Here is a 26,280-nt window from a genome sequence, read left to right as displayed (position 1 = left end):
AGATATAGCAGTTTTTATAATCGATAGAAAACTAATACTTAATACATAATTTGAAAAAAAAAATAATTCTTAATTAATTTAGCTGAATTCTAAAGCCATTTTTATTTTAACTATTCTTATACACATTAAAAGTTTTTAAATTTGCAGTTATTTGGTAATAATATATATATTATTATAATCATACTCAAATAAATTCTTACCAATCAAAATTAAAATATCATTAAAGAGACATGATTCCATTATAATGCAGAAATTATTCTAATAGATTTCAATTATATTATGAAAATGTAATGTGCCTTAAACTAGATTTTCTGAGTTTAAGTATGTTATACTAAAACGCTTTTAAATTTTCAGTGAACTCAAAAAACTTTTCTTTTACTCGTGCCAATCAAAAAATGATAAAATATTGGCTAAGTGTTTACCTGGCGGTTTACCTAAGCCATTTTTCATAATTTACGATATTTTCCAAAGTAAATTGAAAAAAATGTAATTTTCTGCGTCTGCGGTAACTAAAACTTTTCCCATCAATATGACATGTAAAAAAAACTAAACGCTTCGTATAGTTTTATAATAATAATAATTTAGTAAAAATTAGCAAATAATCCAAAAAATAATTACATAGGTACACTTTAAATGGTAATTAACTCATAATAAAACGATTGTTATTAAAAACAATAAATAATTATGGTCGAATTAAATTTTTTATATTTTATAAACCTAAATCGTTCTAGGACAACTAAAAATCATAAAATTACATATTATAAAATAAAACTTTCTAATATGACTTCGATAGGTTTATATAATAATAATCAATATACAGTATAATATATTAATTTTGCATATACATATAAAAAAAAATAACACAAGATACCAGTATTAAGTGATTTTTTTAAACATAGCAAATAATAATTTTTATTTGTTCATAAATTATGCTTATTAAGTTGCAACAGTTATGATAGTAACACACTCATTACGTCCGCACATCGTTGACATGAGTAGATATAATATATTCTAATAAAAACATGTATATCATAATTATTAATTTAGGCGTGCCAATTAAAAGCGTACAATTTTCACAACTTTCAAAGCGCTTTTATATAACATGTTTAGTATAACGACACGGCTTTAACGAATCTTGATAACAATACGTAATTGCACGCCCCATTAATACATTATATTTGACGGTTAAACTTTAAGCTATACATGCACTGAGTACGGCTATTTACATGACAACAACAGTCTGTTCTTGTCTGTTCCAGACTTTGAATTTGAAATTAGCATATGACGTAGTATAATATTATAATGCTATATGTGTACTGTTATCGAGACAAACATTCGATGAGGCGCGTATATGTGAAGGCGCAACCGTAGAATCTATTTTTGTATTTAATAGGTTTAAATGTATATAATGTACACACACATATATATAGTGGGTGGCAAGGTTTCGCCTCACGTAAGTGCGAAATCGGTTCGAAACAATAGCTTAGTTAGAACGGTTGTTTTTAGTGTTTACCTGAGGAGTGTTCGTGGCACAAAGTTTACACCGCCCCGAGGCTTAGTTTGTTCTGCACATGCATTTAACGTCAACTGGATGTGTTGTGTGGGGAAGGGGGGGGGGGTAATCCGATATTCTCCCCAAATCACAAGTATAGCTGAGACGGTGGCGCGCGAGAGGAGGCGAATAAGGGTTAATGTTATTGTTATTGAAGTTGGGATGGTAATCCTAATTGCCTGAACGTATGGTGTAGTATATGGTGTGAGACAAGCCCTGTAATGGAATATGAATGGATGCTGTAAGATCGGTACTGCCGCAGTGAAAAATAATTGTAATCACAGAGTATACGCACGAGAAAAACGATGTCGAAAACTATTCAGAATTTTTAGACAACTAATAAAGTAATTAGAATAGACTTAATTGAAATATCGCGCGTAATAAATGATGTCACTGGTGTTTATTGAAGGTTTCTTCCATAGATTAAGTGGATCCAACCGACACGGGTGTATATTATACTCTGATTTTCCTTATCAGACGCTACTTAACAGTGAGTTTCCGACCGATTCCGTCACGTCTTTTCTCGGTCGACTATTCTATAGGTATAGCGTTGACATGTTTATAATGTAATCGTGTTGCCAAGCGATACCCGTTTGCGTACATTTGTTTTTTTTTCGATTTATTTGTACACAAATGTACAACTCAATTGCGTTCACGAATTTTTAATACCTGTGTTTAAATTACCCTAACGTATAGAACTCGTTTTTGTACATAAAGTATAGCAAAAGACAACCAAAATTCAAGACCTTACGTAGTGCTTAAATGATAGTGTTTAAACGCTTTGTAGGATTGTTTTCAAACATTTTCCTTCCCGCATGAAGTAAAATAACTTTAAAGTACTGTCAAATAGTGTCTCGTTAACATCATACGTTCAACTAAAATAGGCATAATAAATTAAAACGTAGCCAAATTATCACAGACAAAAATTATTTCTTGATGTTACTCGATTCAATTAATACGTATATCGGTATATCTTATGGAAATGTTTATAGTAAGTGTATCATTGTCCTACATTAAGTACTATAAGTTATAGTGTTGTTTTATAGATATAAATAATGATATTTAATAGTTGTACGTTGCAAACGATTTGTCAGTTAACAGGTAAAACACTAAAATCTAGTGTTATGTGCGCAAACATGTAGTATCAAACGTGTAATCGTGCCGTTCCGCTAAAAAAAAATGAACTTGTGATTAATCAGATACCTATGTTGAAACGGATTAAGACGTTAACTCGTTAGCATCCCTCTGTGAACAGTACAATGTACGACGAGTAATTTGGTTACGATGAAAATGTTCAGTGATCCCATTTAAATAACAATTATCTTTATTTAAAACGAGTGCATCAAAATATGTTGTAATATTGTATATTTAGGACGAATAGGACGGATTGTATATTTTCAGACATAAAACGCGCTTCCGTCGTTGGCATCAGTCGTTCTTAAGTGTTTAACTATAATTTTTAGACGACTAGACAATATTATGTATAACCTCTAAAATCGTTTCAAACATAAATAGTACAACCGATAAAAACAGAAATACAAACACGCAAATATTGGAGTGGTGGAGTTTATTTTCGTATATAATCATAACATTTTGAATTATATGGTATAAGCTTAGTAAATACAAAAGTACAGAATATCAGCAAATGTTTGCTTAATATGTATAATATACGCTGCTGATTACCATCAAATGTATAAGCATAAAAAAATTATTTATCGTTTTATTAAGACGCGTAGCAAACGCTATAGAGTATACGATTAAATTATATTATTAAAATGTGTAAATAAATATGGCTAGTATACAATTATATTATATTAAAAATAGTATTTTTTTTTAATACTGTTCTGTTACAAAAATTAAGACAAATAATTTGAAATTATAAGATTTAGTGCACTGGTTTTATTTATTTTTTTTAGTGTTATCTTCACTAATTTATATAGTTTTAATGGTTTACACGAAGAACACATAAAAACGTTATTAATGTATATTATACAATTTAATTTAATTTAACTACTTTTTTCTTTAATATATTATTAGATTTATTTATTTAGTATTACTTTTTTTTAATAAATCGTGTTAACAACTGTTGGATGGTAAGCTTTAGACATTTATTTATTTTTAATTTAATATACTACTACCTTCATATTATATTTTTAGTTATAGGTACACCATTCGTATTGTCCGTATAATTTACACTATGCTCTTCGTCACTTTGACTAACCGTCACACAATGAACTATAAGTTTCCTTAATATATGTGACTAATAATATAAAAATGAGTGCTTACGCACAAAAATATTAGAATAATTAATTTTAGAAAAAAAAATTATAATAAATAATAATTTATCTGATTATAACATAAAATAACTAGGAAATTTGAATTCGACCTTCCAATAAGAATATAAATTTAAAATTCACAATAGTTGACAGTGAAAATAAGTAAGGTATCGAGGACACCAAACTTACATTTGCATGATGTATTATCCCAGTATTACAAACATAAGCACAACACATTTTGTGTTGTTAGGCGTTAGCAATATAATATTAGAGTAAATTTATTATTCTATAACCAAATTTAAAGGTAAGAATATTATGTAAGGCAGGGATTACCAATAAATATTTTTGTAGGGTCACTTTAGGAACTTAAAAATTGTTGAGGCCATAAAAATATAATGAAAATTTTTCCTAAAAAAGTAAAAGTAAAATTAAAGAACACTTTATTCAATTCAACATCAAATAACATAGTTTAGAAAATCTATTCCTTGGTTGTGAGCCGGATAAGGTTAGTCCATCATCCACCATTTAGTAACCTCTGATCTAGAGCACATCTCATAGGTTTTTATTATGGTATTAAAGTTAAAATGCGAATTAAATGAGAACTTTGTAAAATACTACATTTTTAAAAACTTCTACAATGCTTAAAATTAAAATTTAATAATTTCGATTAAAAACCATTGAAATACCCTAGATAATATTGTCACCTTTAAATTTCATTATATGGCCAATTCACTCTTAAATTCAGACTGACAACATAACATTAGTTCTTCTGTATGCGGGTTTGTTGAATAGTAGCTACGATTGTAAGATGGAGACATCGCAATATGCGGATTCAGCGTCCTCTAAAATAGATTTTCCGGGGGTATATTATTACATTACACAATCGATACATTTAAATATATTTTTATGCATTTAAGGAGGAATCCAGAATTGTAATACTTTGCATTCATTATTATATTAATAAAATAATAAATATTTTTTAAATATTCATAAACAACCAGTAATATAAAAGTATAATTTGTTAAAAATTATTTTAAAAGTACTCATGTTTTTAAATTAACTTGTAAATTATAAAATGGCACATATATTTTTATAATTTTCTAGTACTTAATATTTAAATAGTAGTTTATTAAAATCTAATCATATTATAATGTAATGTAGATTGATAATAGTAAGATATACTCAATATATTATTTACATTATTAGTTAGTCAACTAAGAAAAAATACTTCTGTATGTCTATAACTATAATACAAATATATTATAATATACTCTTAGTAGTTTCGTTCTGTAAAAAAAACTATAGAACATATACATATAGAAATTAGTGAAAATTTAAGTAATTTATACACAATATTATAATCGCTCGCGTGTGACACAGATGAAACTAAATGCATATAATCTAACACAATGTAACACGTGGTAATAACAAGCAATTATTTTAAATGAATTAGGTACGTATGTCAAGTAGTAATATGTTGAAGTGATTGTGCATTCACAATAATTAATTAAATTACTAAGGAAAATGTTGAAAATAATTTTTTAAAGAGTAGCATAATTGAAAAACACTTTCAATTTTATAAACATTTTATTATACCTATTCGACTAAAAAAATGTAATTATTAATAAATACTAGCAAATAAAATATGTAGGTAGTATACTTGCTTTATAACCAAAGTGAAAGCAAGTGTTAAAATGTAAAAGTATTCTAAAAACCACCAACATTTTATTATCGCCATAATAATTATTTTACTGTGAATATATTTTTAGCAGTAATACATTCAACTTTTGCTCACTACAAAAATATGACCCTTTAAGGTAAAAAAAAACATTGATGGAATTAAATTTGTTTCAAACATAAAATATTATAACCACGCGAACTGAATTCATTACAAGTATAATGGATATTGCATTTAAAATATGTACGCATGATGTATGAATTTTATCTCCGTACTTATGTAGTAGTTTTATCTGAAAATAAAAGCGTCGAAATGTATTACCTACTACATATTTGTATTATATACCGGCTATACCGCAAATTTAATACATTTATTTTTAATACTAATTGAATCCTTTTTCTTTGCATTTTTTATACAGAAGAGTATATAGGTTACCCGAAGTGCAATCTATATAAAAGATACTAACAAAACTAATAGTTTTTTTATTATTAAAAAATGATTTTATGAACAGGTAAATAAAAATTGTATTAAAAGTAACATATCAATAATATATTATATTTTCAATCTTGAACTAAATCTTTTAAAATCGTTGTTTATGACTGTATAACATTGTGTACTGTGATTGTGTACTAACACATTTTGATATTGTTTATTTATTTATATATAAACTATATATTTTATTTTTTATATGAACTCAATGTGTTTTCAATAACTTTTCCGATAATCAACAATGTTGTTAGTTTTTCAACTCTGTTGGCGGTAGAGCAGCAATGTAGGGTGTCATGACATAACCTCACAATATCAGTCAAATTTTTATTTTATTATTTTCAATATATATATAACTACATTATTGCAATCCAAACAGACGATTGTTGCTTGTAGAAATAAGAAAACTTTTCTATCCTTTTCAAGTGGACTACAAAACACAAAAAGTTTTTGTTTTACAGCAACACCGACAGTACCAGTTTTATAAATAATAATTATAATATTTTCCAACGTACAATTATATTCAACTAAGAATAAAAAGTAAAATGAAAATCATTACTTATACTTTTAAACTTTATAAAAAGTGGCAAAAAAATAACATCTAACATACTTAAAATACTATATAATACGAATTAAAAACCACATTAACAATGGTTTATATACTTAAATGGTTTTTATTAAAATTTTCATATTTTATGTTTCACTAGCTAATACGTAAAAGATTCATAAAATAAATTTAAGAATTTAAAAAAAGTAGATATTGGATATAACTAAACATCATATATTATTAACTTTATTTTTGCGTCAATTTATGACCTTTTTGATAGTGATATCTTAAGCACCTGATTATGCTCCATAGCTATTATAATCCTTAAGCACACAGTGCTCAGTCTGGATAAACATGCTTAACTGTATAGTATGTATGACACGTGTTTAAATACTTTAAATAATTTATTGGATACCTACCTATCTACTACATTTCATCAATGCAAATGATAAGAATTTTAAATTAGATTTTAACATTATTTTTTATAATACATAACTATCGATTTTTATTGAAAATAGATATTGTACAGGGTTTTAAAATTGATTCAATGTATTTTTGTAAATAACAACACCCAGCGAGATACTATAACCTAATCAAAAGCACCTGTTTTGGAATCGGTTCTTAAAGGAAATCGAAGAACAAAACATTTATTGGAACCCATATTTTACAATGTATAAAACTAAAACCAGAACCGGAACCGGAACCATTTTAATAAACGATAAGTTTTGCGAATCTTTTAGGGTTTTATCGGTTTTAAGAAATAATTGAACATTTTATATAAATTGTGTTTTATTTTAATAAAATAATAATTTTTCATAAAAGTATTTTTGTTTAATATTTCTATTATTTTTAACTCAAAATAATCACGTTGTACAATCGACAATGATTAATTTACAAACATACGGGTCACATTTTTCATTTGCAATATAACATGAATGATGGAACAATGATTGGTTTTCTACGAGTTATTAGTTTATTACGAATAAATAATATTTAGTTATTAATAGTTGTTACTCCATCTCATAGTCTCCCACATACACAGTCGCACACTCACATATACGAGTCGCATCTGCAGGCAGCGGCTGATTATATATTATATTACATTTACGTCTGTCGTCTGTGTTGTTCTGTACTTTATTATTTTCAACATGGCCCAAATTTCAATGCCCATCAAATAAACGTTAAACAATATGTATATAGCCTTCTGCAATAATCTTATTCAATTGCTATTAAATAGGTACAATAATTTATCTCATACTATTTCATACGAGGCTACAAATATTTATAATGATATAGATTAATTTATTATTTTCTATATATAGACACTACTGTGGTGTTTAAAATCAATATCTTATTATTATTATAAAATAATAGTTTAATTTTTTTTAATAATAATACATTGTTTTTATTTATTTAAATAATTACTACTAATTGATACTTTAAACTGATACAATATTAATATTACTAACCAATTTGATTTTAAAAATTATGAATTAATAATTGAATTGAATTTTTAAACAAAACCTCTGAGTACTTAATAATAAACACGAAAAAAATTATGTCATATTTTATGATAAAATATTTCATTCGTATTAATATTAATAAGAACATATAATTTTTATTGGAATTTATATAATATATACAATATTATAGATATAGCTATTTATTTTATTTATGGATCTATAATAAAATGAATAGAACATATTTATAAATATTATTTATGTATTATATTAAAGTTCAGTCTTTTGAATATGTTCTCTAATTTAATCTAATACACAAAAGTATATTACCTAATAATGAAATAACTTTTAAATATGTACCAAATAAATATTTAACAACCATTTATATATCAAGTTAAAATAGTTGAATTGGAGACTGGAGTTTTGTTTATATTATACATACACAATTTACAAAATAAACACTCTCAATACTCTCATATATGTGCATTTAAACATTTAAACTAATATTGAGTAGTTACTTTGTTTGTATGTTTAATTCAATATGGTTTGTATACGAATAATCAATAAAACATTATTTAATTACATAGTATATTTTTTCTAAAGTTTTCAATTTTCTTTTACCTTTTCACCGATAAAAAAAACTTATTGACGTATCAATAATTAATTGATACACTTTCAATAAAAACCATAATGAAAAGTGAAACTAAATTTAAAAAATACAGCCTATTATATCCCGAAAAAACAACAAAATAATATTAAACTCCTGTATGTTTTTCAAAAGTTTGTCGTTTAAAATATGCACGTAGTGTAGTGGTAACCACCTACGTAACGTTTCATAACAAGTAAATTTCATTTTAACAGGATCGTATTCTGTAATCTAGACTATAGAAGTACATTTAAATTACATAAATAATCTGTGTGTAAAAGCAATCTTATATATTTTTAATGTAATTTAAGGTTAAAGGAATTTTAATTTGGTACATATTTTTTTTTTTTATGCGCAAACGTTTTTGAGACTTAGTGGCATTATTTAAAATTAAATAAATTATACTAACAAACTATTTATTTAAAGCTTTTATTACGTGTATACAGGAAACAAAAAAAAAGAATTTACAAAGAGCAACTTAACAAATAGGATAATTTCGTTAAGACTAAAAAATATCTATAATTATATTTGAATAATAACTTTTAAACTAAAATTTAACAAAGTTATAAATAATAATACAATTATTTGTATTATTATATCGATGTCATTTCAATCATCTTTTTATAAACAAACATAGTTCAAATAGAATAGTTTGTTTAATTCATACCACGCATGAAATCAAAATTTAAAATTACATAGTTTCTACTTGTTGCAACACTTTAATATTTGAAGTTTGCAATTACAATGCACTATACCTTAGAATTATTACAAATATGTATTTTCCAAGAGAACAACGTTCAGATATATCATGTCAAATTAGTTTCATCTTAGAATGTCACATTATTTGAATAAAAAACATAATAAATTTATCGAACACCAAAAAATATGACAAATGTTTTGTTTACAAATGACAAATAAATACGTTTATTTCCTCATTGGTTAAAAAACGATATATTTATAATAAGTATAGCTTACAACTTGTAAGTACCTATACTCAAAACTCGTTATTATTTCATTTCATTTGAGCTATTTAAATTTTAGATATTTTTTCTATAAATTTCAATAACAAGATTTTTCTAGTTTAAAAAAACTTTAAAATTAAATACGAGATTCATTTCAAGTCATAAATTAATATTATAGCAAACGAAAATATCAAAGATACAGAGACATGATTTATTTTATAAGCATTTAAAGTTAATTTTTTGACGAAATTCATTAAAATCTCAAAAACTTGTAAATTATTTGATTTAATGTTTATAATAATAATTATTAATCATTAATAATATAAAACACAATGTTTTTGCCAAAAATTAATATAACATTTTATTATATTATTAATAAAAAATAAATTAATATTGTTTAATACTAATAACATGTCAAGATATGATCGCCATTCAATAACTGATAAATTCATGATATATATATTGCAATATATGAATTTTAATTATTCCTATTCATATTAAATATGAATTTTCTTCTGTGAAAGTCATTAATCTATCGTAAATGACAACTTACAATAGTATATTAATTATAATAATTAATATTTAAAAAGCATTTACGAGAAACACTCACCTGGTGGATCATTTATGATAGATTCGCACATTTTTTTTCGTTTAGCAATAACTTGATGCAGAATATGATTGTCTTGAATATTAGACAATCCATATTGATAATCAGCCATCGTCAACTGAAAACAAAATATATTTGTATATTCTTTCATATTGTGTAAATATAATGTGTCTACTATTTTGGCATTAAAATTAACATTTTTAATTTAATTTAATTCACTTTATTCAATAAACTGATTGACAAAAGTCTAGTCATGATGATGATACTCACCATATTATATACAATACAACCAACATTTTATGACCCATAGCCTATATAAGTCAATAAAATATAAATAATATATAAGTTACCTACGATAAAACCAATAACTACCTATATTTAAAACTATATAGTAGATATGTTGGTATATCAGTAACACAATAAAATTATAAAATAAATGCTAATAATAAACCAAATCAAATATATTAAGAATAACATTTTAATAAAATGAAAAATGTGTAACCTTTAACTAACCAAACTGATAATGTTTGATTGTATCTTAAAATAATAATTAAATAGTTTTGACTTAAACATATAAATAAATATGTTACTATATTTATAAATCCTAACAGTTAAAATTTCAAAAATAACATAATAATTGTAAAATAAGATGACACATTTAACTTTTATGACTGAATTTAATAAATATATTATACAAAACAATTTATATAATATTATAATTTAAAAAATAAATAATCAGATTTTCAAATTATTATAAATATTTTTAATTTTTAGTAAACATTGTGAACTAATTATACTTATATTCATTATTATAAAAAATAATTTATATATATATATATATTCTATTGAACTTGTACGTACTATGCTAAATCAAATAACTACTTCTATTTTCATATTTTCATAAATTAAATTTCACAAATTCCTTAGTATTATTTTAGTTATTTTGGATTACATAAACTGTGAAAAAGGAATTCAAGAATTTTCGTCTTTGATCAAATAATATTCATTATAATAAAATCAAAATAATCCGGTTTAGTTTCTGCATTTTTAAGATATAACATGATAATGTTTTTTTAAACAAGAAAACGGATAATAAAAATATTTATGCTCTAAATATAGCTTTATATATTGCTTTGTATGTACATTGTACCTAATTGTATTAATTTACAAAAACATTGTACACCACACCGCAAAAATAAACATACGGCTTTGAAAAAATAGTATTCACCTATGACTGATCGCAAATAAATGTCGTGCATAATGATAAAAAAAAATAATATGCATCAGTTGATTTTATCAACTTCTATTTTTAAACAATAAAAACAAATAATAACATATTACTGTGGTGAAAACAACGACGCTTGAATAATTTTCCATTGCTATTAAAATAATACGATCTCCCTTTCGTGTGACACACCTTGTTGGCTGGAAAATATAGGTCTGGCTTAAGAAGGATAACTGTCACGACTCACGATGCTCGCCTAATAGCGTCCATCAGCGTCTATTCGGCCATTTTCCACCTCGTCCATTATACGGCCACGTGGGTAAAGCTATCTCGATAGTCCATTAGGTTTTACCTTTCCATTTTCCATCCAATTCAGCTATATTGTTCGCGGTGGATTGTTATTCCTTTTATTATACGTTCCTCTGTGTGATTTGTTTTTTTTCTCCGTGCCCTAAATTTCTACGGATCCGTTATGTATGCCCGTTTGCGATAATATACGTTCAGTGTTCACCTAGCCATTGTTCAGCCGGTAATCCGTAGAAACCACACATTATATTATCCCGTGTATTAAATTCCATTATCTGATATGACTGAAGCAAACATATTGAATCTCAAGTCTTTCCCGTGTATATTGTATACTTGCCATATTATTTATCGTTATCGTCTCACACGGAAATTACAATTATACCAAATTATTGATGTTTGTTTAGTAATTCTTTAACCCCGGAAGAAAAATACTACAAAAAAAAAACATACATGATACACATATATATAATATATACACATAAATATACAACATTTTATATCCCCGTCGACTAACTAAGACTACAATAAGAGACACTAAATAAAATAATCAATAAAAATAATGTTTGTATTAAAATACATTAATGGCATTTGTATTATCATTTATAAAAGATGAAATAATTTAATAATTTTAATTTTTGTTATTTGTACCATTTGAATCCCTCAAACATACACGTAAAATGAGTAGAATCGTAATATTTATAACGATAAGTACTTGAAATAAATATATTTTACTTGACCACTTATTTAATAAGGTAGTTATTAATTTAAAACAAAAGAAGCATATTGATTTAAATGATCAAACAGTTTTACGAATTAGGAAATTACAATTGAGTTTAATGGTTTGAATAAATAAATTACATCTAAGATTTATAGTTAATACAATGTTATCCGTATACATTATTTTTAAATAAACCACTGTTACGATATATATTTATATTTGGCGTGATAACTTTAAATAGCAATTCCACGGTTGTATTTTATTTTAAAAACAAAAGAACGGAAAAATAAATACTTATTTCAATATCTTAAAGGAATATAAAAAGCAATAATAATAGTCAACAATATTGTTTTTCGTTACAACAAGATAAATCGTCAATACAAATAAGACAAAAACGATATTTTAAAAATCTAATTAAATGCATAGAATTGAAAATTATTATCATCAAATTATTTATGTACAATTTATTTCACCCACAGAGGCAAAAAATAAATAAATATAAATTATATTTTTAAATATAACACCATTATAAATTGTTGATTTTTTTTTTTGTGTACTACTCTAAAAATTATTTTATGAAAATATCAAACTAAAATAAATAAAATGAACAGTTTAATAATTATTAAATACGCTCAAGTCAAATTAAAATTATCCAACGTTACTTTTAACACGAATACTAACAATATCATAGTATGAATTATTTATTCCAAAAATGTATTTGTATGATACCATTCGACCACTATCTTGATTTCTTACTGAACTATATAAGACTAAAATGCTTATGCAATAATCGTCTAAAATATGCCTACTACACAATAATTACTAGATACGTATTTCAACTACAACTATAAGTAAGTACACCTACTCATATATTTTGTAAAACTCAATCTATTAGATAAATATCAACAACTCTAAAAGTGTTCAATTGTTATTTGAACCTAATACTTATATTGTTTTGTAGTTTCGTTTATTTAATATATTAATTTTAATATTCTTTTATTTATTTAATATGAAAACCATTTCAAATTCTTAATGTTATTTTCAATTTAAGTGGGTATTATTTTATATTAAATCCTCTACCTAGTTAAATTATTAGGTTTTAATTATATTAAGTTTAATTAAAAATGTACAAATATTAATCATTTTTATTCCAATTCAAGTTACACATAAATTAATTTTCTTTTTCCCCTTAGTTAGTCATTAAGAACAATAAATTCCCCGTCGGTCATACACTACCTTAACAATTCAGTTTTTTTTTTTACTGACTTTTTGTTTATTAATTAATGTGATATTGATTTAATTTAATATATATATATAATATAAAATTTCATGATTAAATCGCCTATATTTTACAATATTTCTTATATATTAACCTTTTTTCACACCTTTTAAAAAAGTTGTAATATTATATTTAAATAACATTTTTTTTTATAAATTTTTAACTTAGTTGAATAAGTAAACAAGTTTGAATACCTCAAAGTTCTCAAATATGTGAAAATTAGTTTATAGTTGAATTTTGACGTTTTTTTTTAATGTCTAAAATCTAAATAGAAACATATAATTATTTTCACGAATATAAAAAAAGTTACTAAACCTAATGGTATAAGTTAGATTATTCTTTTTTTTATTTTATAGTTTGATGCAAGTGAACGTTTTTATTTTTATTATTCACATAAGAATTAAATTTTCCAATATTATACCAAAATTATGTACTTTCTATCCATTATATTTTTATATATTATTAATAATTCAGTAAACGACAAAACTTATTATACAAAGTATTCCATTGATGTGAGTATTTTTTTTTTTATTATACATTTTCATCATTATACCATAATAACTTTTGTAGTATAATTTTTGTCCTTATAATTTGTCTCATTCAATATTATTATAATATTTTATTAACTTCATAGCACGTTTCAATAAGTACCATTAACAACTTTTAAACTATTCATTATTTTTTTTGCTGTTATTTTATAATAAAAATTAACTTTCTACGAAGAAGGGTGTGTATTTCAAGACAACTATTATGATTGATATTATACCATACATAGAAACTCCATTTTACTAGACACAAAATATTCGATCATATTGACATATTCTTCCTTATACAAACAATACTGTAAAAAAAATTACATAATAATACAATATTACAAATGTATATCATGAATCATGATATATTTTAAATATAATATTTACAATACGGTTTGAAGCTTTTAATACATATTTAAAAATTAAATAAGAAAGTAAATCTAGGCAACTAACATAACACATAATACATCGCATTATTCATATAACCAATCTTCATTTGGGCACCAGATTTTAAATTTTATCTCAGAATGATTGAATAACTTATCTCCCTACTTGATTATTGACTGATCATTGCATAATAAAATATGTATTAAAATCAAAATTATACTAAAAGATTTATTTAAAAACCGATGAAAAATTATATAAGAATTATCAAAAAAAGATAATTATTTAAAAAAAAACATTTTTAAATCTCTATCTTCGATTTCCAAATTCTACTTATTTTTCTAAAATATTCACTCACAGCAATGTGATTATGAAACAATAACGCTTCAGAAAATAAATTGTATTTATCAGTTTAATCCGTCAACAATCGTTTGTTGTCATCCACCGATGTATCACCTTCGAGTCATCAAAATTATTTTCGTATAAAATAACCCGTGAACGATGTTTAATGAGATTTTTCTATAGAAATATCATACATCTGAGAGTAATATTATAACTTATAAGATAGGTCAGTGAATTTATTAATAATACAAATCAATTTGTCAAAGCTAACATAAAAAACTTCTTCACCAGCGCATTAAAAACAGTACGAACAAATAATTATTACGTTAAGGTCATACAATGATAAATTACATGTATAGCATTGAAAATACTGTTTTATCATGTATTTTTTTTCCTGAAATATAACGATATTTTACAGCACGTGTATTAGTTTGCCTTACAACCATTGTACGCTATATCATGTCAGCAGTGGTTTATACAACATTAATGACCACAACAAATATAAAAGCTGTAAATTCTAAATTGAAATTTATGTCAAACATCAGTCATAATAAATTTAATATATTTTATATCAAAACAAATAAAAGTTAAGTATAGCCAAATCAATCGCTACATAATTTAAATTCTACAAAACAAACACAATCACCCACTATATTATATAATCTATCTACATAATAAACAATAATTAAAGTTACATTAGAGGTGAAATGAATCATAATCATAATGGTCCATGAGTTTATCATCTCTAAAATTCATAAACAAATTGTTTTAATTGACGAAAAAAATTTTATGAGCTGAACTATTTGGTGAACAAAAATAAAATTTGAATAACTTTTAGTATAACAAATCTAAATTATGAACGGATTAATGATGTTATACAGATTTTAATTCATTGTAGTACCAAGTGTACAATATACAGCCTAGATGAGAAATGAAATTGGATTTCGATGTATGAATATAATAATACAAATTAATTTTAAAATAGACGAATTATTAACCAAATTGTTAGAGTTGAAAAAGACAAATTATTATTCAAGTGTGATAAACTGATAAACTAACAAGGTACATTGGAAACAATAAAAAATGTAACCGTTTTACAATTGAAAACCAAATACTTTGTATAACCGTAGTTCTATCTTCTACATTCATTTAATATAGATAATAAATAATTCAAAATAATACAATAGATAAAATAAATGTAATAATTTTATCTTAAAATTCAATATTCTAAAAATGTATAATATTGTGTTACATGGAAACATTATAGTAAATAGGTAGGTTGTATTCTGCAGCAATGACTACTGAAAAACAGAATATTATATCAAGCGTATGTATACTTAACATTTTTAATTTCCAAATTAATAACAATATATAAACAGACAGTGCATTACATTGTTTTTTTTTGATATAGTTAAATTATAAATCAATGTTCAAAATATAATTTAATTAATATATTATACGTAATCCACTTTAATATCTAATATTATTATAATAGTTAGATTACAAAATTATGAACTCTAATATTATGATTATATTTAGCTCAAGTATAGACCAAATGTATGACCTTAATTTGTGTAAGAGACTGTGTAAAGCCATATTATGCATATATGATTCATGGACATTACCTTACCTAAATTATAAACTAATAGTAATCCTTAACCTTTTCTACCAAATTACCAAAAATATAACACTATTGACTACTACTATAGTTACTGCGTACTATATTATGCAAAATATATAATAAACTAAATTAAATCACTACAACTAACTTTTAACCAAAATTAAATCTTTTAATTAATACCATATCTCTGTATTTTACTAAAATAATAAATTAATTGTTCTACATGTTTATATAACCTTAAAATTTGTTTATTGAATTACAAGTATAATAAAAATTTTTTATAAAAGAAAAGAAAAAAATAATACACATTCTTATCCAAAACTTAATTTTTTTTTTTAAGAAATTATATTAAAATAAAATAATATCAAAACGTATAGTTAAGCACGCATCACATAAGTAATTATATATATAAACCAAACAAAGATTATTTTTTTATGTGATGATAGATTTTAACTAGATACTATTTTTATCGACTATGGTTAGATAGGGCCGGGATAGTCGAATTGCAGTTGGATTGGAAAAAAGGTAATGGTCGAACTGAATTCGGGTAAAAATCAGGTAGCTGTTGAACTACTCTCATTCAAAAAAATAGTTAAAATGGAAAAAACGTGGAAACTTGTTACCTGTCGAACGTGAAAAGTAAAAACCCGTTAAAAATATTACGAATCTTATGTTTACGAACGCTGCGGGCTACTTATTAAATAGCATTATACAAAGCTATATTACATTATTATAACTTATATTAGTTCGTTAATGTCATTTAGATAACGCAGATAATTATATTGTCGACAAAAATCGACAAAAAAATCTAACCTAACTGGATAATAAATAGTTATCAATAAAAATATAAAATTAATACTTATATTTTATACCGTATACAATTTAGACCTATGTAAACTACAATATTAGTACACACTTTTACGTCGCTAAGTAAATATAAACAATTTAAAAATTATTAAAAGTGAATGAGGCCATGAATTAATTGTGTACCAAAGTTATACATTTTATAAAGAAATACATATAAATTATGGTGTTAAATGACGTTGAAGGTACCCATCGTGGTTGTTTTTCAAAACTATATCTAGATGAATATTCTACAGTTATTTTTCGGTGTGAGTTAATACATAACCATGAAGAACCACTTAATTTACCCCTTCAAATGCATGAGCATTTTATTAAAATACTTTTTTTGAGCCCGAGTGTAGTTCGACTACTACCTGATTTTTACCCGAGTGCAGTTCGACCATTATCTTTTTTAAACCCATGTGCAATTTGACTAAAACAAGTGCAATTCGACCATACCCGGTATGATATGGCATGTATGTTGTTAAAATTCCCAGGGGGTCACTCATCCGGGAACTAGCAGCTAGCCACTACTTAACACCACCGCTGTAAGGCAACGGTACGTCCACTACACTATGCCATACCCCCTAACAAAGATTAAATTAAACAACTAGCAAAAAGTATAATTGTAATAAAAAAAACTATTTCATTGGTGGGAAAAGTTATAATTATTTTATCTACTAAAAAAATTAATTTGTAAAGAGTCAAATGTTAATAGTTATCTGAGATTGTGAAATCCCTGCATTACGCCTGTAGTAGATATTTATATTTTATACTTGATTTTTCTTGATCACTTTTTTGTGTTTTTTTCACGAAGTCGATAATTAAAACCAAAGCAACAAGCACTCAACACATAATACTTCTCCTGCTAAAATAACTAGAGTACTCAAAGCTAACATATAGACAGATAGCTTACAAAAATTGTGTCACGCTCAAATAACCAATTTTATATGTGAAGTATTTATGTACCAAAATTATTACATAAACTTAAAAAGACATAAAAAATGTGATTTGTTACTCACATTTAAAAATAACCCCACTACCGTTAACCAAAAATAAAAGTGATAAAAAAGGAACCAATTTTATATATTTTTAGGTGCCAAGTGTAGTTCGATGTTGAGTAAGGTCACTGTAGTTGATGTATGCGAAAAACTATTCTGAAGGGAAACGGTCTGCCAATCTATACATTTCTAGGAAATTTTTTTACACATTTATATTTTAATAAGTGAATTATTTTTATACTACCTAGTAATACGACAGATTAAAATTAATTTTTCCAAAAACAACCGCATTGTATTACATATTAATTATTAGAGTATTATTACTATTATTTCATACATAGTATTACTATCTGTTACTTAGAAGTCAATATCGACGTAACGCGTAGAAGGGTGTAAATATGTAAATTTAATCTAAACACGTTTAAAATATCATTATGTATAAACGTATAATAATACATACATGAAATAATATACGTTATGGCAAAAGTTTCAAACTCCAACAGTTTTTATTTACAATAAAATAACTAAAAATCCTTTAAATATCCAAATTCATCGATATTTAAACATGTATAAATTGAATTCCACCCTAAGTGCCATTAACGGATGGTTTCTTAATTATTACCTCAAATTTATATTCTCCCCCTTTAACACATTTAATTACGTTTTATTGTGCATTTAGTGTATATACATAATTTTGTATTTGTACATTTTTATTAAAATACAAAAAAAATATTAAGAATCACTATTAGCGATAATACATATTTTACTATGATTTATTGATAAATATTAATACAATAAATTCTATGAAACATAAATAGCTTTTTTTAATTTGATATACACAATGATATGATCCCACATATAACTATAGTTATATGTTAAATAACTATTATCATTAATTTATTATAGATTCTTGTAAATAATTTTCATTGTCACTTCAACAGCTTTAACAAAGATTTATTATGTTATATTATACACAAAACACAAAGGTGTTCTAATAGAAAAATACTCTCGATAAAACATATTAAAGAATTATCTTGGGAATTTACTATTTCGCTTTAGCACACTATAACAAATCGGCTTTATGATCTATATTATGCTTTTAGTATGGAATTATGTAAAAAAAAAAGTTACAGTGTAAGTAAAATAAAGGATAATTTATTAGCTAAATACTTGACTGAATGATAATATGCTGATCAACAATTTTATGACATACAAATTACAATAGGGTAAAAATGTGGACCCTTCTATCCAGTATAATTCAGTAAAGACTTTTGGTAAACAGCTACAATAAAAGCTAATGCGGTGAAAATAATAAACAGGGATCGACCATACAAACAATTTTTTTATCATATAATTTTATTAACTGACATTTTAATTGATTTACGGTTGGAAAGGGATATTGTTGACACGGTAATGATATAATAACTTCGAGATACTTAATTTTATTTTTATTTAATCCATCATTTTTCCATCAAACAGAAATTCTTTCAGATATTATAGATATAACTATTCCACGCTATCTTTATTAAATGACAATTTATAATTAATTTTTCGTTTTTATATAAAACATATGTGGTTAACATGTAACTCAAAGGTAGTGTATATTATCGTAATATTAAAAAAAGAAAACTATAAATACAAATTATGAATAATTTTAAAATATTTTTCTCTTAATTTTTGTGAATTTAATATTTAATAAGCTAATTTCATTGAATGACTTTTCTTTTTGCACACTGCAAAACAGCCCTATATGATTTGTAGTATTAATCACCTTATTTCCGACTTCCCTAAAGTATCACTACACTTATTGTATCTTTTTAAATCTTCTATATCTCTCTCAACATCCAAAATATTTACTCATCTCAACAAATAAATATTATATTTCCCTTATTATCATTATTTAACCATACAACTTATTTAACTTGACTAATTATTTTATTTGTTTATTTATTTGTATTTGTTGTCTCTCTCTTTTTGTCTTTAATTATAGTGTTTTTAATTTACTTTTAACACAATATCTTGATTTTCAAAAATAAAATATGTATTAAAAATAAAAATAAATAATAAGCTATAATACTATATCTTACGTGTTTACACCGAAACACTATTTTAAATCAAATGTTTGTACCCATATATATTTTATATATTAAGTTTAAAATTTGACTCTATAATTTGATTTTCTAATTATTTTTCCTATTTATGTAACAATTATTTTGTTTGATTTACATTTTTGAATTCTATAAAAACAGTTCAAATGGTTCAAGGTTCTATTGACTTTGATCCCTGTCTATACGCGTAATTTAACGGGAATAATATTTGCTTTTGAATTTTTAATGACCTGCTCAAAAATTTTATATTTCATTGGTTTTAGAATCCCAAGTAAGAATACTCTGAATTTAGATATATTTCGTATATCAAATTTTAAAATTAATTTTAGCATAAATTCCTTTTTTTTTCAAGAACTTTCTTATATCAACTATTAAAATTTCAGTATGATTATATACATTTTTTTTCACTATATTATTTAATCCTAAATAAGCGTTGTTAATAAAAAAAAAAAAAAAAATTATTTCATATTTATTTTATAAATTTAAAGATGTATACTTATAATTTTTTTTTAAATTTCATTCAATGATTTATTTCGAATTTTTCATATTATCTATAAATGAATAGAATATGAATAATGACTTTACATATTATCTGCAATAAATAATTTTTTAAAAACTTAATCACATTGTACCTACTATACTTATAGATAATAATAAATTAATACATGATATTCTTTTTTTTATTAATGTTCTAGAAAATAATGAGCTTAGTGTATACATTATTTTTCATCGCATTTAACAACCACATGCAGTACAATTTATTTCTGGTCAATGGTTTAACTAATGGTAAACTAAATCAACTGTTTGATATTCAATAATAAGTTCTTAGAATATGATATAATTATATTGTATGAAAACTCAGACGCAATGAAACAATTAGGTAGACAGTTAATAGAAACTGCCAAACTGATAGGTTTAGTGTCAACTTCAAAAAAACTATAGTTGTTAGTTTGATACCTAAAACAGAAAGCAATAAACAAACAGAAGGTTTATTGAGGAAATTTAATCATAAATTAATGAAATAATTCAAATAGAATACAGACTAAGATTAAAATATTTAAATATCAACTATGCTTAACTAACCTGTTTTCTCTAATGGTCAACTTTGTGACTGACTATTGAAAGAACATTAAAAATTTAGATTAAAAATTTAGTTTTGATTCTAAATTATAAACTCTATAAATATATAATTTAATAATTTAAAAACCCAATACATAATATTTTTTATTTTCTTCTCCTAAATTTTCATTACATATTTTGTCTATCAAATACAATTTAAAAAATATAAGTTTTAGTTATTTTGTCTCCCCCTGATTTGAATTGCTCGTTTATACCGACAACTGAATGTTTAACAACGATTTATCAAAATGACTGGTAAGAGTGACATTTTAAGAGCATTTCCAATAAATCATGATGGGTCAAAGGTGAATCCAACCTTACAACAAAGAAAAATAGAAAAAAATATAGGACAAATAACATAAAATGTAAACTGTAGAATTATTTAAATTTCATCAGGGTCAAATTAAATTCTCTTATAACATCAATTAGTTTATAACTTTATAAGAGATTATTACATATATTTTTTAACGTGTAGATAATTTTTTAGACATTTATAATTTGATTCTGTCAATAAGAATAAGAGGCCAAGGTATTTTAAATATTTAAATTAAAAGTTCTTTTAATCATAATAATCTTTTTCATTCAAAAAAAACCTAAAAAAACTAAAAACAATTCTTTAAATAAAAATAATATTTTTAATAATGAAGTGGGTATGAGATAAACATAAAAACTAAAGAGTAAATTAAATGGTAGCTTTAATTTTTTACAACTTACGGAAATAAACCACCAATATTTTAGCTTCTATTTTTAAGTTTATGTAAACACTATTGGTTTGATTTTTATAATAAGATTAATTTATACAATTTCATTAATTTGGCTCATAAATTTAAAATATTTATACTTTTCAATAATACCACTGTTTAGTGTCTAATTAGTAAACAAATACATAATACAAACGCTGAGTAATGTCCAATTAGTAAATAAATAAATAATAATAATTTAACAATCAAGTTGTGTATTATATTATTAAAATAAATTAGTATAATACATCCAAAAGATGTTTGATATCAATATAAGATGATAATTATAATCATACAAAATATTAATTTAACATTTTTATCTCATTATTTTACATCAAATGTTTAAAATAAGTGATGAATTATATTATAAAAGATAGGATATTTTAGATGGAATATCAAGATTTATACCAACACAATCTTTTAATTTATTTGTTTATAATTAGCGAAATAAATATTTTTACACTATATTTTTATGCTCTGCTATAAAAATTAGCAAATTACATTATTTATTATCACTCTTATATTAATAAATATTATGTAAAACAATAATACAACTACAACTCTAATTTCAAACAGATTCTCTGTGTTCTGTCCACACATTTTCTTCTATCCGTGTGGTTTTGTTTCCATTAATATCATATAATGAAATGTATTAAATACATTATATTAATAGCTATGACTTAACATTATACGCTGATAACAAACAAAAAAAATTAAATAAATAAATATGACGCACGTATTTTAAGTAATGTGACGAAAGTACTAGCTATTAAATACGTTCAATGGAGTAAATTTTTATAAATTTTATTTACATCTATATATATTATACAAGCTTTTATTGTTAGATGAAATGATATTATTTTATTTATCTTCTTTTTCAACATTTTTTCCGAAAAACTTTTTATTTTTTTTTATTTCAGTTGTATAAACTATATACCACCTACTAAACAATGGACTTCTATGTTCACCTTATGGCAGTGAATTCAATTCTAGTCGACATGTACTACTACTATATTATTATTTTATATAGTGCATTCTCTATAAGAATACTCGGTAAATCACCTTAATTGTATTAAATACAAATCGTGTTTCCCATACTTTTACATTGGTCTTTTTATAAATTTTATTTAGAAAATTGATTTATGACTTAACTATATCAAATAAACAATGTAATACACTGTCAATCTATATATTGTTATTAATTTGGAAATTAAAAATTTTAAGTATACATACGTTTGATATAATATTCTGTTTTTCAGTAGTCATTGCTGCAGAATACAACCTACATATTTACTGTAATGTTTCTATGTAACACAATATTAAACGTTTTTAGAATATTGAAGTTTAAGATAAAATTATTACATTTATTTTATCTATTGTATTATTTTGAATTATTTATTATCTATATTAAATGAATGTAGAAGATAGAACTACGGTTATACAAAGTATTTGGTTTTCAATTGTAAAACGGTTACATTTTTATTGTTTCCAATGTACCTTGTTAGTTTATCAGTTTATCACACTTGAATAATAATTTGTCTTTTTCAACTCTAACAATTTGGTTAATAATTCGTCTATTTTAAAATTAATTTGTATTATTATATTCATACATCGAAATCCAATTTCATTTCTCATCTAGGCTGTATATTGTACACTTGGTACTACAATGAATTAAAATCTGTACAACATCGTCAATCCATTCATTTAAAATTATAATACCATACCCATAATTTTAGATAAATTTTAGACAACTGCAAAATTTATTACCAAATAAATTATATTTTTAAAAAATTAAACTAACAAATAAATCATGTAATATAATATGCAATTATACAAAGCAGAATAATTTTTGTTGATAATTATTATACTTTATATTACTACTATAATAGTTATATTCAATACAAAAATATAAAAAGATATAAAAAGATATAGACACCTATATAAACTACATTAAAAATAACTAATTAATTATTAACTACGTTGTATGTTTAAATGTAATACCTATATATAATAATTAATATATTCTAATATCGAACTTAGAATATTAAATAACTGTAAACAACACAGTGGGCAATTAATATAAATCCCTCTATGAGTATGTTAAAAATAAATAACTAAATACTTAATACATTTTATAATAGTTAATTGGTTTTGTAGTTTTATCAGAATTGTAATTATCAGGCAGTGAATACCCATTATTTGATAGTGATTAAATCAAAAATTAATAAATTGTGAAATTGTAAATAAAAAAATAATATTAATTAATAAAATATGTATGACAAACAATAGAAAACTTTTTTAATGCTGTGAAAACAATTTACCTTCGTACGCATTGTGTATTTGGTTGTTCACTAAAGTATAATATTAGATTTACAGTTAAAATATTCAAATTTTAGTGTCGCCCTAACTATTTTTTAAAGCTAAATACTTCAATAAAAAAACTTAACTCGAATATATACTCATGCTCGCGTGCGCTTATGTACATTTTAATTCCATTTTACAACAATAAAAATATGAACAAACAAAAAAAATATATTCCCCTAACAGAAAAAATAATAATTATGATAAAATTCTTATAAACTATAAATATTATAATATAGTCAAAACGTTATACATTTGGAGTACTGTATACATCACGAATAAACTCAATAGTTGTTATATTATAAGCTGCAGTCGTGTATGTTATAAAAAAAAGTTAATAAAAACAATAAATGTGCGTGTTTTAAGTCCATACGCAACATTCAACACTTAACAAGTTTTACATCAACGCACTCAAAAATCATGTATTGACAAAATCTAAAGAAATTTCCCGACACAATTACGGTGGATCGGCAATTTTCTGTCATAACTACAAAAATTGATTGTCTACTGCGGCGGACTTAAAAAATATCAAGAAAAATAAAGCTCGTACCTTGACAATGGATATGAATATCGCCCCGGCGGTTTGGATCACAACGAAGACGACGATGACGACGTACGATCGGTACACATATACCGGACTTAAACACGCGCGTTGTGGTGTAGCGGGGATTTGTGTATGTGGTGCGTGCGCGTGTGACGACGATGAGGGCCAGCCACCAAACGACGGACACGACAGCGCTATTGAAAAACCGCGGACGTCGAGCTTTTCCGATTGGTGGCGGTGGTGGTGATGCAAAAATAACGCTTACCTGCATAGTCACCGTGCACTGTAATTTTTATTACTATTATAGATTATACCATTTATTTTAAATACAATAAAAAAAATAATAATTGTTCGTACACCGGTTGCAAGAACCGCGACATCCTTCAAAAGAATACCCACGAAGAAAGAAAGAAACACACCGATACTATCATTATTTCACCAATAATAAAATGGCACATATTTTATAGTCATCTAACGATAAATTCGTTACTTCAAGTCTTTCCGCCTAAAACAACAGATTTCCAAAAAAAAAAAAAAGACTTTTCCGAGGAGAAAAATTGTACTTGGGAACGTAAATCCCTAATAAACACCATATACCACACTTTGGACTTAGGTTATCATTTCATCATTGTATTACCCAAAATTCTAGAAGCTCGGCACTAGGTGTAATGACAACAAATCTCTTGTACTCAGTGTATTTAATTTACATTTTTATTCGTATATAGTATACTTTTGTTCTGACTTTATTCCTATCACATCGAGGCATATAGTTTAATCAATAAATATATAGAATAACATATATATATATTTATTTATTTTATTATATAAAAAATACAGTGTACCTATGTCCTATACGACTTACTTGTTCAGCTCCCATAAACATGACATCTCCCTTGAGAACGCTCCAGACATCTGGAGCAAAGTATAACGTAAACTTCAGCT

General features: G+C 24.4%; 1 protein-coding gene across 3 annotated transcripts in view; it reads right to left on the bottom strand.

The window, feature by feature from the left end:
* Nucleotides 1–25,472, bottom strand: part of LOC113551328 (calcitonin gene-related peptide type 1 receptor-like) — a 61,734-nt gene extending 36,262 nt beyond the window's left edge. For all 3 annotated transcript variants that reach the window (XR_003405113.1, XM_026953507.1, XM_026953508.1), the window contains exons 1-2: nt 25,345–25,472; nt 10,218–10,332 (exon numbers count right to left, since the gene is read on the bottom strand). Coding sequence is in view for 2 of the 3 variants with exons in the window: in XM_026953507.1 (XP_026809308.1) it covers nt 10,218–10,326 (109 nt within the window). In the remaining variant the exon portion in view is untranslated. The remainder of the gene's footprint in view (nt 1–10,217; nt 10,333–25,344) is intronic.
* Nucleotides 25,473–26,280: the final 808 nt, after the last annotated feature.

Source organism: Rhopalosiphum maidis, chromosome 2, assembly GCF_003676215.2.
Source record: "Rhopalosiphum maidis isolate BTI-1 chromosome 2, ASM367621v3, whole genome shotgun sequence".
NCBI classification, from domain to species: Eukaryota; Metazoa; Arthropoda; class Insecta; order Hemiptera; family Aphididae; genus Rhopalosiphum; species Rhopalosiphum maidis.
Note: the sequence above shows the minus strand (reverse complement) of the source record. Positions and strands in the feature narration are given on the sequence as shown.